The 15,000-nt window shown below is 46.2% G+C and overlaps 1 protein-coding gene across 1 annotated transcript in view; it reads right to left on the bottom strand.

Annotated features, from left to right (window-relative positions):
- LOC143276840 (uncharacterized) overlaps positions 1-15,000 on the bottom strand; it is a 36,974-nt gene that overhangs the window by 21,299 nt on the left and 675 nt on the right. Inside the window, exons 2-7 of the mRNA XM_076581495.1 lie at positions 12,749-13,007; positions 11,219-11,326; positions 9,648-9,754; positions 8,556-8,754; positions 6,163-6,335; positions 2,177-3,645 (exon numbers count right to left, since the gene is read on the bottom strand). Coding sequence (XP_076437610.1) covers positions 2,177-3,645; positions 6,163-6,335; positions 8,556-8,754; positions 9,648-9,754; positions 11,219-11,326; positions 12,749-13,007 — 2,315 coding nt within the window. The remainder of the gene's footprint in view (positions 1-2,176; positions 3,646-6,162; positions 6,336-8,555; positions 8,755-9,647; positions 9,755-11,218; positions 11,327-12,748; positions 13,008-15,000) is intronic.

Raw genomic sequence — 15,000 nt, 5'->3', positions numbered from 1 at the left:
ACACACACACACACACAAACACACGCACACACCCTATCTCTCTCCCTCTCACACACACACACACACACAGCGTGTGGCATCTCTTTTGTGAGAGTTTTTTTCACAACACACACACACACACACACACCCTATCTCTCTCCCTCACACACACACACACACACACACCCTATCTCTCTCCCTCACACACACACACACACACACACACACCCTATCTCTCTCCCTCTCTCTCTCTCTCACACACACACACACACACACACGCACACAGAGTGTGGCATCTCTTTTGTGAGAGAGTTTTTTTTTCACAACAGATGTGGTTTAACATCTATGGATTGGATCAATCCAAACAGTTTGACACCTCCTTGAAACTCCTGACTTCAACACACACACACACACACACACACACACACACACATAAACACACACACACACACACACAAGCATGCATGCAAATGCACACATATCACTCACCTAGGTCCAAACTGAACGGATGGTCAAACAACTGCATACACAAAACACACACACACACACATACACAATGGGAAGCTGTTTCAGATCACTAACTCCTTTTATAACCCAGCCTCTCAGGATGTGTTCATTTCTGTTCTCTGTACTCCACCTCCTCCTGAGGTATTGGTTGGTGGTAGGGTGGTTGGGACATTTTATAACCTAGCCTCTCAGGATGTGTTCATTTCTGTTCTCTGTACTCCACCTCCTCCTGAGGTATTGATTGGTGGTAGGGTGGTTGGGACATGACCGACCATCCAGTCTGATCTGCACATTTATTGATTTAGGTTTACGTTTTACATTTATTTGCTTATTTATCATCATTGTTGTCTTATGTATTTATTTATTTATTATTATTATTATTATTATTATTTCATTATTATTTTCATTACTACTACCTTTTTAAAAAAAATTTTTTTTTAATATCATAATTATTATTTATTTACTTTTTTTTCCTTTTTAAAAAAATATAATTATTATTTATTTACTTCTTTTTTTTCTCAAGGCCTGACTAAGCGCGTTGGGTTACGCTGCTGGTCAGGCATCTGCTTGGCAGATGTGGTGTAGCGTATATGGATTTGTCCGAACGCAGTGACGCCTCCTTGAGCTACTGAAACTGAATCTTAATTACGTTTGCGACTGTCTGCTGTTGTTTTACTATTACTATCAAAATCATTATCATTATCATCATAACACTGAAGATGAAGAAGATGATGATGGAGAACAAACAGAAGAAATTGGAGTGATGGCCTGGAGGTAACACGTCCGCCAAGGAAGCGAGAGAATCTGAGCGCGCTGGTTCGAATCATCAATATTTTCTCCCCCTCCACTAGACCCTGAGTGGTGGTCTGGACGCTAGTCATTCGGATGAGACGATAAACTGAGGTCCTGTGTGCAGCATGCATTTAGCGCACGTAAAAGAACCCACGGCAACAAAAGGGTTGTCCCTGGCAAAATTCTGTAGAAAAATCCACTTCGAGAGGAAAAAAACAAACAAAATTGCACGCACAAAAAAAATTTAAAAATAAAAAAATAATTAAAAGGGTGGCGCTCACAGTGTAGCGACGCGCTCTCCCTGGGGAGAGCAGCCCGAGTTTCACACAGAGAAATTTGTTGTGACAAAAGAAGATAAATACAAATACAAGAGAAAAAAAAAAGATGATGTAGAAGAACAGGAACAACAACAACAACCAAGAAAAAGAAGAACCAGAAGGCAAAGAACAAATCAAATCAAACTGCTTGTAGCCTAGCCAACCGTAAAGAAAGAATAAGAAGAAGCATAAAAAGAAGAAGAAGAAGGAGAAGAACAAAAAGAAGAAGACGACGAAGAAGAAGAAGGAGAAGAAGAAGAAGAACAACAACAACAACAACAACAACAACAAGGAGGAGAAGATGACGAAAAACAAAAACAATAAGAAGAAGAATAAGAATAAGGAGAACAAAGTCAAGAACAAGAAGAAAACTTCTTTTTTTTTTAAAGAAGAAAAAGAACAAGAAGATTACAAAAGAAGAAGAACAACAACAACAAGAAGAACAACAAGAACAAGAACAACAAGAACAAGAACAAGAACAACAACAACACAAGCGACACTTACAACACACCACACACAAGACTTGCCATTCCATAAACTTTTTTTTTTTTTTTCGAAATAAAATAACAAAAAAGACTCACCACCACTCTGCGAAGATTCCTCAGCCAGCGCAGAGCTCTTCACGTAAAACACGGACGACGTTCCAACGTTCTCCGCCTCACTGCCCCAACCACCACCACCCCCAATCTCTTTCTCCCCAGCCTTCCCAGAAGGCCTCTCCTCTCCGGAACCGCCCCGGAACAATCCCGTCGCGTAGTCGACAAAATTGGTCAGGTGCTGCACCGACGACCTCAAGGGGCTGAAGGTTCCGGACTCCGGCCTCGACCTTGACCCCTCAGAGGTCACGGACGCCGCGGCGGAAGGGGGCGAGGAGCCACCGTCGGCATGAATGTCGGTCAGGGGGGCAGGGGGAGGACGACGCCGAGGGGCGGCGGTGGTGGTGGTTTTTTGAGGGGGCGCAGTTACGTCCCCTTCTGCCACCGAGCCGAGACCATCGGTGCCTGGAGAGGACGGTGTGGTGGTGGTGGTGGTGGTGGTGGTGGTGCCAGTGCCACTAACCGTTCTCCCCTCTCCGCCATTCTCTCTCTCCGCTGCCTCTTTCCCGTCCGTCTTTCTTTCCGTCCAAATCCCGTCTCCCCTCTCGTCCCCCAGCCTCTCCTCAGCTTTGTCCTCCTTCCCCTCACCCTTCCCATCATCCTCCACCACGCCCAGCCGTTTTGCTGCTGCAGCAGCAGCAGTAGCAGAAGGGGAGGTGGTGGTAGTGGTGGAGGTAGTGGTGGTGGTGGTGGTGCCTGCAGCCACGTTCAGCCCGGAACTCCACGACACAGATTCCAGAATCTCCGACACCAGTTTGTCGGCGCATTCCTTGACCAAAGCGTCCGAGGAGGAGAGCTTGTCCTCCTCTTCCGCTGCCTCCGCTGACACTCCCGTCACTACGTTCTTTTCCCCGACCTCTTCTTCCGGGGAAGTCGGGTAGAAGATGGCGCTGACTTTGCTGACGTCTGCGGCCGCGGCGCCCAAGGAATCCCTCCGCCCGCCGGCAAGTAGTGCCTGGATGTCCGCCTCCTCGGGAAGCAGCTGTGATGCGTCTCTCTCCCCCGCCACATCATCGTCGTTGAGGTCGTCTTCCTCGTCTGTCCTCCTCGTCTGCCGCGCTGACGTTTCGCTGTCAAATGACAAGAGGAGATCACCCTTCTGTTGCTGTTCTTGTTGTTGTGCTTCCTGAGAAAGAGAGTCGTCCTCCTCGCCCGGGCTGCGACCTGCCGCGCTGTGGTCGGAGGTCACCATGCTTCTCTCCTCTCCTCCGTCCCTTTTCCCTAGCACATTGGCACCGTTGTTGTCAGAGTCGTCACCACCACTTTTCACCCGGTCGCCCGCAGGGGATAATCCTGGTAGGTTCTGAGTGTTCTCCCTTGATACTGATGATGACGGCTGCGACCTGCCTGCCGCCGAGAGGTCGGATGACGAAGGGGAGGGCACCCTGTCATCTGCCAGGAGGTTGGACGCCTGAGGCATCTCTGGCGTTTCTTCACTTGCCTGCTTTGACCCACTGGAACAAAAGGCATTGTTTTGTGTTGTGTTGTGTTGTGTTGTGTTGTGTTGTGCTGTGCTGTGTTGTGTTGTGCTGTGTTGTGCTATATTGTGCTGTGTTGTGTTGTGTTGTGTTGTGCTGTATTGTGTTGTGTTGTGTTGTGTTGTGTTGTGTTGTGTTGTGTTGTGTTGTGTTGTGTTGTGTTGTGTTGTGTTGTGCTGTATTGATGGCATTGTGTTGTGTTGTGTTGTGTTGTGTTGTGTTGTGTTGTGTTGTGTTGTGTGTTGTGTTGTGCTGTGCTGTGCTGTGCTGTGTGTTGTGTTGTACTGTATTGTGCTGTATTGTGTGTTGTGTTGTGTTGTGTGTTGTGCTGTGCTGTGTTGTGTTGTGTTGTGTGTTGTGCTGTGTTGTGTTGTGCTGTATTGTGCTGAATGGTATGGTATGGTATAGTATTGTATTCTTTTGTACTGTATTATAATAAATAAAAATTTTTTTAAAATAATAATAATACTGTACATTTATACAGCGTCCTTTCTCACTAACAGCTCAGGGCGCTTTACACGAAAGAAAAATATTACACGTAACATAAAACATTCATGACCACTCTTTCTCAAAAAAACCCTCCCCCCCCACTCACACTCTCCCTTTCCCACTCTACATACATCCAAAGTGATATGACATGGGTGGTGTCGGAGAAAAGGAAGCTGAGAGTACTTATAGATAGATTTTTGAAAAAGATGAGTCTTCAGTGATGAGCGAAAAGCGGAAATAGATTCAGATGCACGGATATGATGAGGAAGGTTGTTCCAGATGTGAGGAGCAGCAAAGAAGAAAAGTCATATCAGAGAGCAGCAGACACAACGGTGGTGAATAATGATAACGATAATAATGATGATGATGATAATGAAGACGACGAAACAATCGTCATCATAACTATAATGCTACACCTCAGTCTGTTAGTCCCTCACCTGTGGGTGAACATTCCAGACAGGTCATGGTAGAAGGTGGTGAAGAATTACGATGATGATAATGATGACGATAACAATGATACGATTATCATTATAATCATAATGCAATGCCTGAATCGCTCACCCGTTGACGACGACCTTTCCCGACAGGTCATGGTAGAAAGCAGAAGACACGACAGTGGTGAAGAATAACGATGATGAAAACGATGATATAACAATGATACGATTATCATTATAATCATAATGCAATGCCTGAATCACTCACCCACTAACAACCTTTCTGGAAAGGTCATGGTAGAAGGTAGTGAAGAATAATGATAATGGCAATTATGATGGTAACAATGATACGAATATCATTATAATCATAATGCCATGCCTCAATTGCTCACCCATCAACGACCTTTCCAGACAGGTCATGGTAGAAGGTGGTGAAGAATAATGATGACGATAATGATGATGATAACAATGATACGATTATCATTATAATCATAACGCAATGCCTCAATTGCTCACCCATCAACGACCTTTCCAGACAGGTCATGGTAGAAGGTGGTGAAGAATAATGATGACGATAATGATGATGATAACAAGATATGATTATCATTATAATCATAACGCAATGCCCCAATAGCTCACCCGTCAACGAATTTTTGGGAAAGGTCGTGTCACACAGCAGCAGACACTATGGTGATGATGATGATAATGATAAGGATAATGATGATGACAGAATCATTGCCATCATAATCCTACTGTTATGCTTCAGTGAGTCGGTAAAATCGCTCACCTGTGGGCAAACTTTCCGAACAGGTTGTGCTCGAGAGCAGCAGACACGACCGTGGTGAAGAATAATGATGATGAATAATTATGGTTATCATCATAGTCATTAACTCACTCAGGACAGCCAGTCCTCTCCTCTGCCCTACAGAGACCGCCTCGGACCTCCTCCACTGAGTGTCTGAATGACCAAACCTTTTGCTTCCGTCGTCAGAAATGCGGTACTGGTTCTCTACATACACCTATTCAGTATAAGAGCCTTCCGCTTGTGATATTTTGATGATGTTAATTGCGGTGAAACGCTGTCATCCTCGTCTTTTTCGCCGTTCGTATGGAGAGAGTTAATTAGGCCCAACACTCAGCTTATGTCACAGAAACTGACATAAGCTTACACAGTTGGGCCAACAGCAAAGTGACAGCTGTATCATCAATGGTTTCTCCACTGCAAAGGTAAATCATTCAGAGCTTAGTCTTTTGTGAAGGACTATGACTCTCAAACTAGGAGGCAAGATTGCACTGGCTCTCAGTGCTGCAGCTTTGGGGAGGGGGTGGGGGGGGGGCTAGCTGGCCTTTTGGGAACCATCCCAACACCGACTGTCCTAAAACCCTCTTGGCCGAGAGAGTGGGGATGTAACTTGGGGCAAGACACTCTCCACTTTAGTCAAATTCTAGCCCACATAGTGAGGACAGCAGTTGCCTCCTCTGCTGTTCTAATGGTCATAGTCAGACACAACTGTCATATATATCTATAATCATAACGCAATGCTTCAATCAGTCAAGTCAAATCGCTCACCTTTGGGTGACCTTTCCAGAGAGGTCGTGGTAGAGGGCGGCCGACACGATGGTGTCCATGTAGACGACCACGCCCCCTGCCTCCCTCATCTCCACCCCCTCACCCCCCTTCAGCACGTCCGGGTCAAACATGATGGCGTTGGGCGTCACCAGGAGGGTGCCGGACACTTTGCTCTGCACATCGTCGTGGAGGACGGAATGATGTTGATACCACCACACAACGCCACACACACCCAATACTTCACACACCCAATACTTTAACACCACACACACCCAATACTTTAACACCACACCACACAACACCACACACTCCCAATACTTTAACACCACACCACACCACACAACGCCACACACACCCAATACTTTAACACCACACCACACAACACCACACACACCCAATACTTTAACACCACACACACCCAATACTTTAACACCACACACACCCAATACTTTAACACCACACCACACCACCACTTACAGCCACACCCAACACCTCTTAACACCACACCACCACAACGCCACACACACCCAATACTTTAACACCACACCACACAACACCACACACACCCAATACTTTAACACCACACCACACAACGCCACACACACCCAAAACTTACACCACACACACACACAACGCCACACACACCCAATACTTTAACACCACACCACACAACGCCACACACACCCAATACTTTAACACCACACCACACAACGCCACACACACCCAATACTTTAACACCACACCACACAACACCACACACACCCAATACTTTAACACCACACACACCCAATACTTTAACACCACACCACACAACACCACACACACCCAATACTTTAACACCACACCACACAACACCACACACACCCAATACTTTAACACCACACCACACAACGCCACACACACCCAATACTTTAACACCACACCACACAACGCCACACACACCCATTACTTTAACACCACACACACCCAATACTTTAACACCACACAACACCAGACACACCCAATACTTTAACACCACACCACACAACACCACACACACCCAATACTTTAACACCACACCACACAACGCCACACACACCCAATACTTTAACAGCAAAACACACCCAATACTTTAACACCACACCACACAATGCCACACACACCCAATACTTTAACAGCACACCACACAACACCACACACACCCATTAACTTTAACACCACACAATGCCACACACACCCAATACTTTAACACCACACCACACCACACAACACCACACACCACATAACACAGCACCACACTACACCACACCACACTATATGCTCTACTACACCACACCACACTACACACCAAACCACACTACACCATAAGCCACACTACACAACACTACACCATAAGCCACACTACACAACACTACACCATAAGCCACACTACACAACACTACACCATAAGCCACACTACACAACACTACACCATACGCCACACTACACAACACTACACCATAAGCCACACTACACACCTCACCACACTACACCACACCACACCACACCACACCACACGCCACCCCACACCACACTACACACCACACCACACCACACACCACACCACAAGCCACACTACACACCACACAACACCACACCACAAGCCAAACTACACACCAAACACCACACCACCACCACACCACACCACCACCACACAACACCACAACACAACACCACCACACCACACCACACCACACAACACATCACCACCACACCACACCACACACCACACCACACCAACATACAAATCCCTGGAGGATATGAAGAGTGGACACTTTGATGAACTGCTCATAACACTTCTCGTCCAGTTTCTGAGCCACCACAACACATAACACAACACACCACACAACACCACACCACAAACCACCACCACCACACCACACCACCACAACACACCACACTTCACACCACACTACACAGTACAGTACAGTACACTACACTACACACCACACTACACCATAAGCCACACTACAACACCACACCACACCACACTACTCTACACCACACTACACACAACACCACAATACACTACACCACACCACACCACTCCACACACCACACCACACCACACCACACCATAAGCCACACTACAACACCACACCACACCACAAGCCAAACTACACACCCCACACTACACCACCCCACCCCACACCACACATCCCACCCACCCCACCCCACCACCACCACACCACATACCACACCACACCACACCACACCAACGTACAAATCCCTGGAGGATGTGAAGAGTGGACACTTTGATGAACCGCTCGCAACACTCCTTGTACAGTTTCCGAGCCACCACAACACGTAAAAACACACCACACCACACCACACCACCAACACACCACACCACACACCACACCACACCAACGTACAAATCCCTGGAGGATGTGAAGAGTGGACACTTTGATGAACCGCTCGTAACACTCTTCGTCCAGCTTCCGAGCCTCGTCCTCGCTCAGGGCTCGCGGGAGGGTGACGGGGGAGGGGGCTCGCACCAGGGAGGAGGGGGGGCGGGGGCTGGACAGCAGTGAAGGAGGAGGAGGAGGAGGAGGCGGCGGGAGGAGAGGGCACCTTCATCACGTGACCCGGGACGTGGGCGGGGGGCTTGTCCGCCATCTTCACCAGGGGAAGATCCTGCACACACACACACACACACACGTGTATGCACAAGCACACATACACTTACATGCACACCCACATGCACATGCACTCAAACATACACAGTCACACATGTGCTCACTCACACACACACACACATCCATGCATGCACACACACACGCGCAAGCACAAAAATATGCAGTGAGGTTTAAAAAATGTCGTCATCGTCTTCCATCGTCACACTTTTCTTTTGCGGTGATTTTTTTGTCATGTGATACAATGCAGAATAGTGTGGTGTGATGTAGTGTAATTTTGTGTAGGTGCGCACAAACACACACACACACACACACACACATGCATACATGTACACTCACGCACACATATGCACATACACACAACCACGCACTCATATATACACACTGCAAGCACACACACTACACACACACATATACATCACAAACACACACACACACCACACACACACACTGACCACACACACACACACACAACCACCCCACACAAACATGCACACACACACACACACACCACCCACACACACAACAACAACAACCCCCACACCCACACCACCCTCCCACACACACACACACTGACCACACACACACACACACACACACAACCACCCCACCCCCCACCCCCAAACATGCATGCACACACACACACACACACACACCACCCACCCATTCACACACACACCAACAACAACCCCCACACCCACACCCCCCTCCACACATACACACACACAACCACCCCACCCCCACCCCCAACACACAAACAGGCACACACACACACACACACAACAACAACCCCCGCACCCACACCCCCCTCCCACACACACACACACACACACGCTGACCAGTTTAGGAAGCTGGTGTTGCGGACTCAGCTTGGGGCTGCTGGGTTCAGGGGTCGGGGGGTCAGAGGGCACGTAGTTGGGGTCAGGAATGTATATGACCTGCAACAACAGCCCGCAGTGAGTGACCCTCACGCCCCTCATCTCCCTCACTTCTTTTCATGATGATAAGAACACCACATCTTCTTGGTTTACACAGTATTCTATTTGGAACATGTCGCAATACAACACAAGTTATAACTGACCAGGACAGCAAAAAAATCTCACACAAAGTCCTTTTTTTTTTTTTCTTTTTTTTTTTTTTTTTTGCTGCCCCATAACCTGCACCGTTTCAGTGGCATTACTCCCACACCGCTCATTTAGATTCCCCTATACATGGCCACACCCGGGTTCGTCCGTCGCAGTTCCAGCGTCGGCAGTCCAAAGGGAACCATCGATGTTAGGTCGCCAGGTGGCCACACACCAGAGGAGACCCTGCACTGCTGCTGAGTCACTTCGGTGGTGTTCAGTGGTGCCTGTTCTGCTTTAACGTACTTAGGACACCACCTACTAAGCCCCCTACTAACGACAATAATGGCTTAGTCGCAGAGCCAGACTGAGTGAGTGTCCCTCCCAGAGTGGAGACTGCCACCACGCCCCTCAAACAACAGCCCCCCCACCCCCTGAATCTGCCGACACTGACGACATTGACAGGACTCACCCCAAGCATGGAAGTGGAGGGGTATCAAAACTGAGGTCACCATGAGAGCAGGGCACTCACACAAAGTCCTGTCCTGATACATGTACATGCTGAGTATGTGACGGGTGTCATCGCCGCTAGAAGTTTGAAAGTGACCATACATGATTTTCAACAAAACTAAAGGAAGATGAAAATAAAGTGAAATAAGAGAGGCAAGGCCTTCAAGGCTCACTTGTGATAAATTAAGTCCCCTAGCATTAATTACAGAGTAATTTCCCTTTTTTACTATCTGCACCAAAACGTTTGCAAAATAAAGAAAAATTCCATGCTTAGCAAAAGAAGTTCCTGTTTGAACAAAAAATGATAATAATGACTCCTCTTGTTGTTGTGTCAGAATACCAGATCAAAGTGCCAAGTTTAGAGAATACAAAAAATATAAATGTAACAGTAAATGCAGTTTGCATATAATTAGGCTTCTTTTTTTAAATTTTTTTGTGCCCATCCCAGAGGTGCAATATTGTTTTAAACAAGATGAATGGAAAGAACTGAATTTTTCCTATTTTTATGCCTAATTTAGTGTCAACTGACAAAGTATTTGCAGAGAAAATGTCAATGTTAAAGTTTACCACGGACACACAGACACACACACACAGACAACCGAACACCGGGTTAAAACATAGACTCACTTTGTTTACACAAGTGAGTCAATAAAGTGAAACAAAATGAAGAATAAACTTCTTTTTTTCCCCAAAAAACAGTTTTTCCTGTGCCCCCTGGGGCAGGGCAGCAGTTGCCTCCTCTTGCCGCCCTGACGGTCATAGTCGAGCACGACTGACTGACGACCATACTGGGGGAGGGTCTGAAAACTACACACTGCCGGAACACACCTGGTTCTCAAACACCATCCGTGAAGACATGCGGTTCAGGTTCTTCAGCTCGGAAGGAGTGATTTCAAAGCGAGCGGCAATCCTCTCCAGGGTGTCAGTGCGGGTCACCTGTAACACACACACACACACACACACACACAGACATACACACACACACACACACATACACACACACACACACACACACACACACACAGACATACACACACACACACACACATACACACACACACACACACACACACACACACACACACACACACACACAACCACACACACAATAGGAAAAACAAATCAAAATGCACGCAGGAAAAAATATGAGAAAAAAAAAAAAGGGTGGCGCTGTAGTATAGTGACACGCCCTCCCTGGGGAGAGAAAAAAATGGGTGGCGCTGTAGTGTAGTGATGCGCTCTCCCTGGGGAGAGCAGCCCGAATTTCACACAGAGCAATCTGTTGTGATAAAAAGAAATACAAATACAAATACACATGACACACGACACTTCATTACCGACAAGAAACAAGGACGTGTCACTGTGTTGGGAAAAAATCCATACACTCCACACATCTGCTAGGCAGATGCCTGACCAGCAGTACAACTGAAAGCACTTAGTCAGGCCCTGAGTGCATGCACGGGCGCAATAGCCGAGTGGTTAAAGCGTTGGACTGTCAATCTGAGGGTGGTTCAGGCACTAGCAGGTCTGCACATATGTTGACCTGGGAGATCGGAAAAATCTCCACCCTTTACCCACCAGGCACCGTCACTGTGATTCGAACCCGGGACCCTCAGATTGAAAGTCCAACGCTTTAACCACTCGGCTATTGCGCCCGTCAACCTGGGATTCGAACCTGGACCCTGACAGACACTGTATTGGTAGATAAGATTCTCAACCGTTCTGCCACCTTCCTCCTAAGAAACACACATGCACACAGACACATGCGTGCACACACACACACACACACACATAGGCATTTGATTTTTTTCCCTATGATTCATGCACGCAAAAGAAATGTATGCTTTGGAATACACACCGTAACACACAGTGACACACACACACACACAAGCACATTAGTATTAAGTTTTTTCAGAATTTATTTTAAATGATTCACCGCACACTAAACAAGTGTTTGTTTTGGTATATACACCATCACACACACACACACACACAACCCCCCCCCCCAAACCCTCTCCACATGCAACACACACACACACACAAACAAAACAAATACACACACACACACACACACACACACCCAAACACACACACACAATCGTGTTTGAAATAGTTCAGAGTTTAATCAGGAGCCCCACTGGCTTTTTGTTGTAATTTTACTGGTTGAATGGTTAGTTCATTCTATTTTGTCTATATTCTTTTTTTTATATCCTAACTGAGGAGAGAGGAAAAAGGGAAAGTAGTTATGATTCAAGGCACTGGTAGGGTGGGGAAGGTGATGATAGATTTTTTTGTCTAAAATCACAAACGTGGACAGAAATTACTCAAACAAACGAACACACACACACACAAACTTACCTTATACTCCAACATCCCTTTCGGACAAACCTTCCCTCCAGCAGCCTTCTTCTCCGGAGACGACGGCCCACGGGAGGAAGAAGCAGCAGCGGTGGCGCCGCCACTGCCGTTGCCGGGGGCGACGGGGTCGCTGCGACCCAGCGCGGCCAGCATGGTCTGCTGTAGCCCCGAGGGCGTGAGGACAGGAAGGGCGCTCAACTCTGACCTCTCTGACGACAACGACGACGACGACAGCGGAGGCAGCATGGAAGGGTTGCTACTGGAGACGTGTAACGGTGGGTCCACGTACCAGCGTGTCTGACCCAGTCCCTCGTCTGTGTTGTTGGGAGGAGGGGGGGGGGGGGGGGGGAGGCGGAGAAATGGTATCAATAATCATAATAGCACTATTAACCCTTTGAGCCCTGACCACCGCTTTACCGGTGGTAGAGGAAAATGACATAATGTCTAGCCACCGGTTGAGCGGTGCGTAAACGCTTGTGTCATGTTTTGCTATTGGTTGACTAATACTGAAGAGCCAATCAGAAACACCGTAATATTCTGATGTCAGCGAACGTAGTACCAACATGGCCGCGCCTTTTCACTGTGTTTTGTGCATGTGCTTTGGATAAAAAAGATCGATTTCAATATAAGTCAACCGATAGCAAAACACGACACAAGTGTTTACGCACTGCTCAACCGGTGGCTAGGCATTATGTCATTTTTCTCTACCACCGGTAAAGTGGTGGTCAGGGCACTCTTTTTATATCTGCCGTGACACATTAAATACCAATTATTTGCAAATTTTGGCTCAGGAGCTCAGGCAGAAGGGTTAAAATTGCTCAGGAACTCAGGGCTCAAAGGGTTAATAATAATAATATATATATATATATATGTATATATATATATAAATATATATATAAATATATATATGTTTTTTTTATAGCACTATAATACAAGCGTAAGCAAGCTCTAAGCACTTTACAATCCAATGCCTAAAGTGAAACAAGAAAGCATATAAAAAAAAGTAGCAGAAACATAAAACAGAATGATTAATATTATAAAAAAACACAATGCCTAAAACTCACAAAGTAACATACTATCAATACTACAACTGTTACACTCCAACACTCACACTAACACACACGCACAGACACACACATGATTAAACGGCTGAGATGACAGCAATTTTCACTTAAAATACATACATGTAAATAGGAACATAATTGTAATCTGCATGCCACAGATTTTGTAAAAAAAAATTGTAAAATAAAATTTGGGGTAGAAAAGGTAAAAGGGGTAAAAATCGGGTCATTCTCCCTTTCGAACCACACCACCACCATCCATCTACCCACCCCCCATTCTCTCTACTCTCCCATCACACACACTCACATTGCCATGGGCCTGGGACAACAGTACTATTTGAGTTATGACAAGTATTTTTTTAAAGAGATAAGTTTTGAGATTTGCTTTAAAGGTAGATAGATGAGTTGTTTGTCTGAGAGCAATAGGCAGAGAATTAGTTATTTAACCCTTCCACTGCCAAACTCGCATTTAACTCACTCAGTACGGCCAGTCCTCTCTTCTCCTCTACACAGACCCCTCGGATGTCCAGTGGGTGTCTCAATGACCCAACCTTTAGCTTCCGTCGTCAGAATTGTGGTATTCTTTGTCAACATTCACCTCTTCAGTATAAGAGCCTTCCGCTTGCAATATTTTGATGATAGTAGTTGGGGTGAAACGCTGTTAACGTCGTCTCTTTCGCCGTTCGTATGGAGAGAGTTAATATGCAGCAGCTAGGTAGAGAACCCATGATGTCACTGAAGGGTGACCAGATCAAGTGATCTGTTATCCATGAACCTACAGCTCTTAATGTTCGGCGGCAGGACTGGCCATATTTTCCACACATCACAAGGGGGAACCCCCAGCTATTCTTAGACACTGTATTTTCTGTGTTTATAGTACAAGGGAATGGAATTTTGCACTCTAAATTGACTGGCAGTGAAAGGGTTAATAAGAATAAGAATCATAATCATGATAACAAAAAATACTACTAATATAATAACAGCAATAATGGTAACAATAACGGTATCATAATAAAAAATATAAAAATACTGTTGGTATTTTATTACTACTACTACCACTATTACTACAACTAATAATAACAGGAACAGTAATAATAATGATAATGATTTTTAGTAGTATTAGTATCAGTGGCAGCAGCAGTTGTGGTAGTAGTAAAGGTGGTGGTGGTGGTGGTGGTGGTGGTAGCACCA

Source organism: Babylonia areolata, chromosome 33, assembly GCF_041734735.1.
Source record: "Babylonia areolata isolate BAREFJ2019XMU chromosome 33, ASM4173473v1, whole genome shotgun sequence".
NCBI classification, from domain to species: domain Eukaryota; kingdom Metazoa; phylum Mollusca; class Gastropoda; order Neogastropoda; family Buccinidae; genus Babylonia; species Babylonia areolata.
Note: the sequence above shows the minus strand (reverse complement) of the source record. Positions and strands in the feature narration are given on the sequence as shown.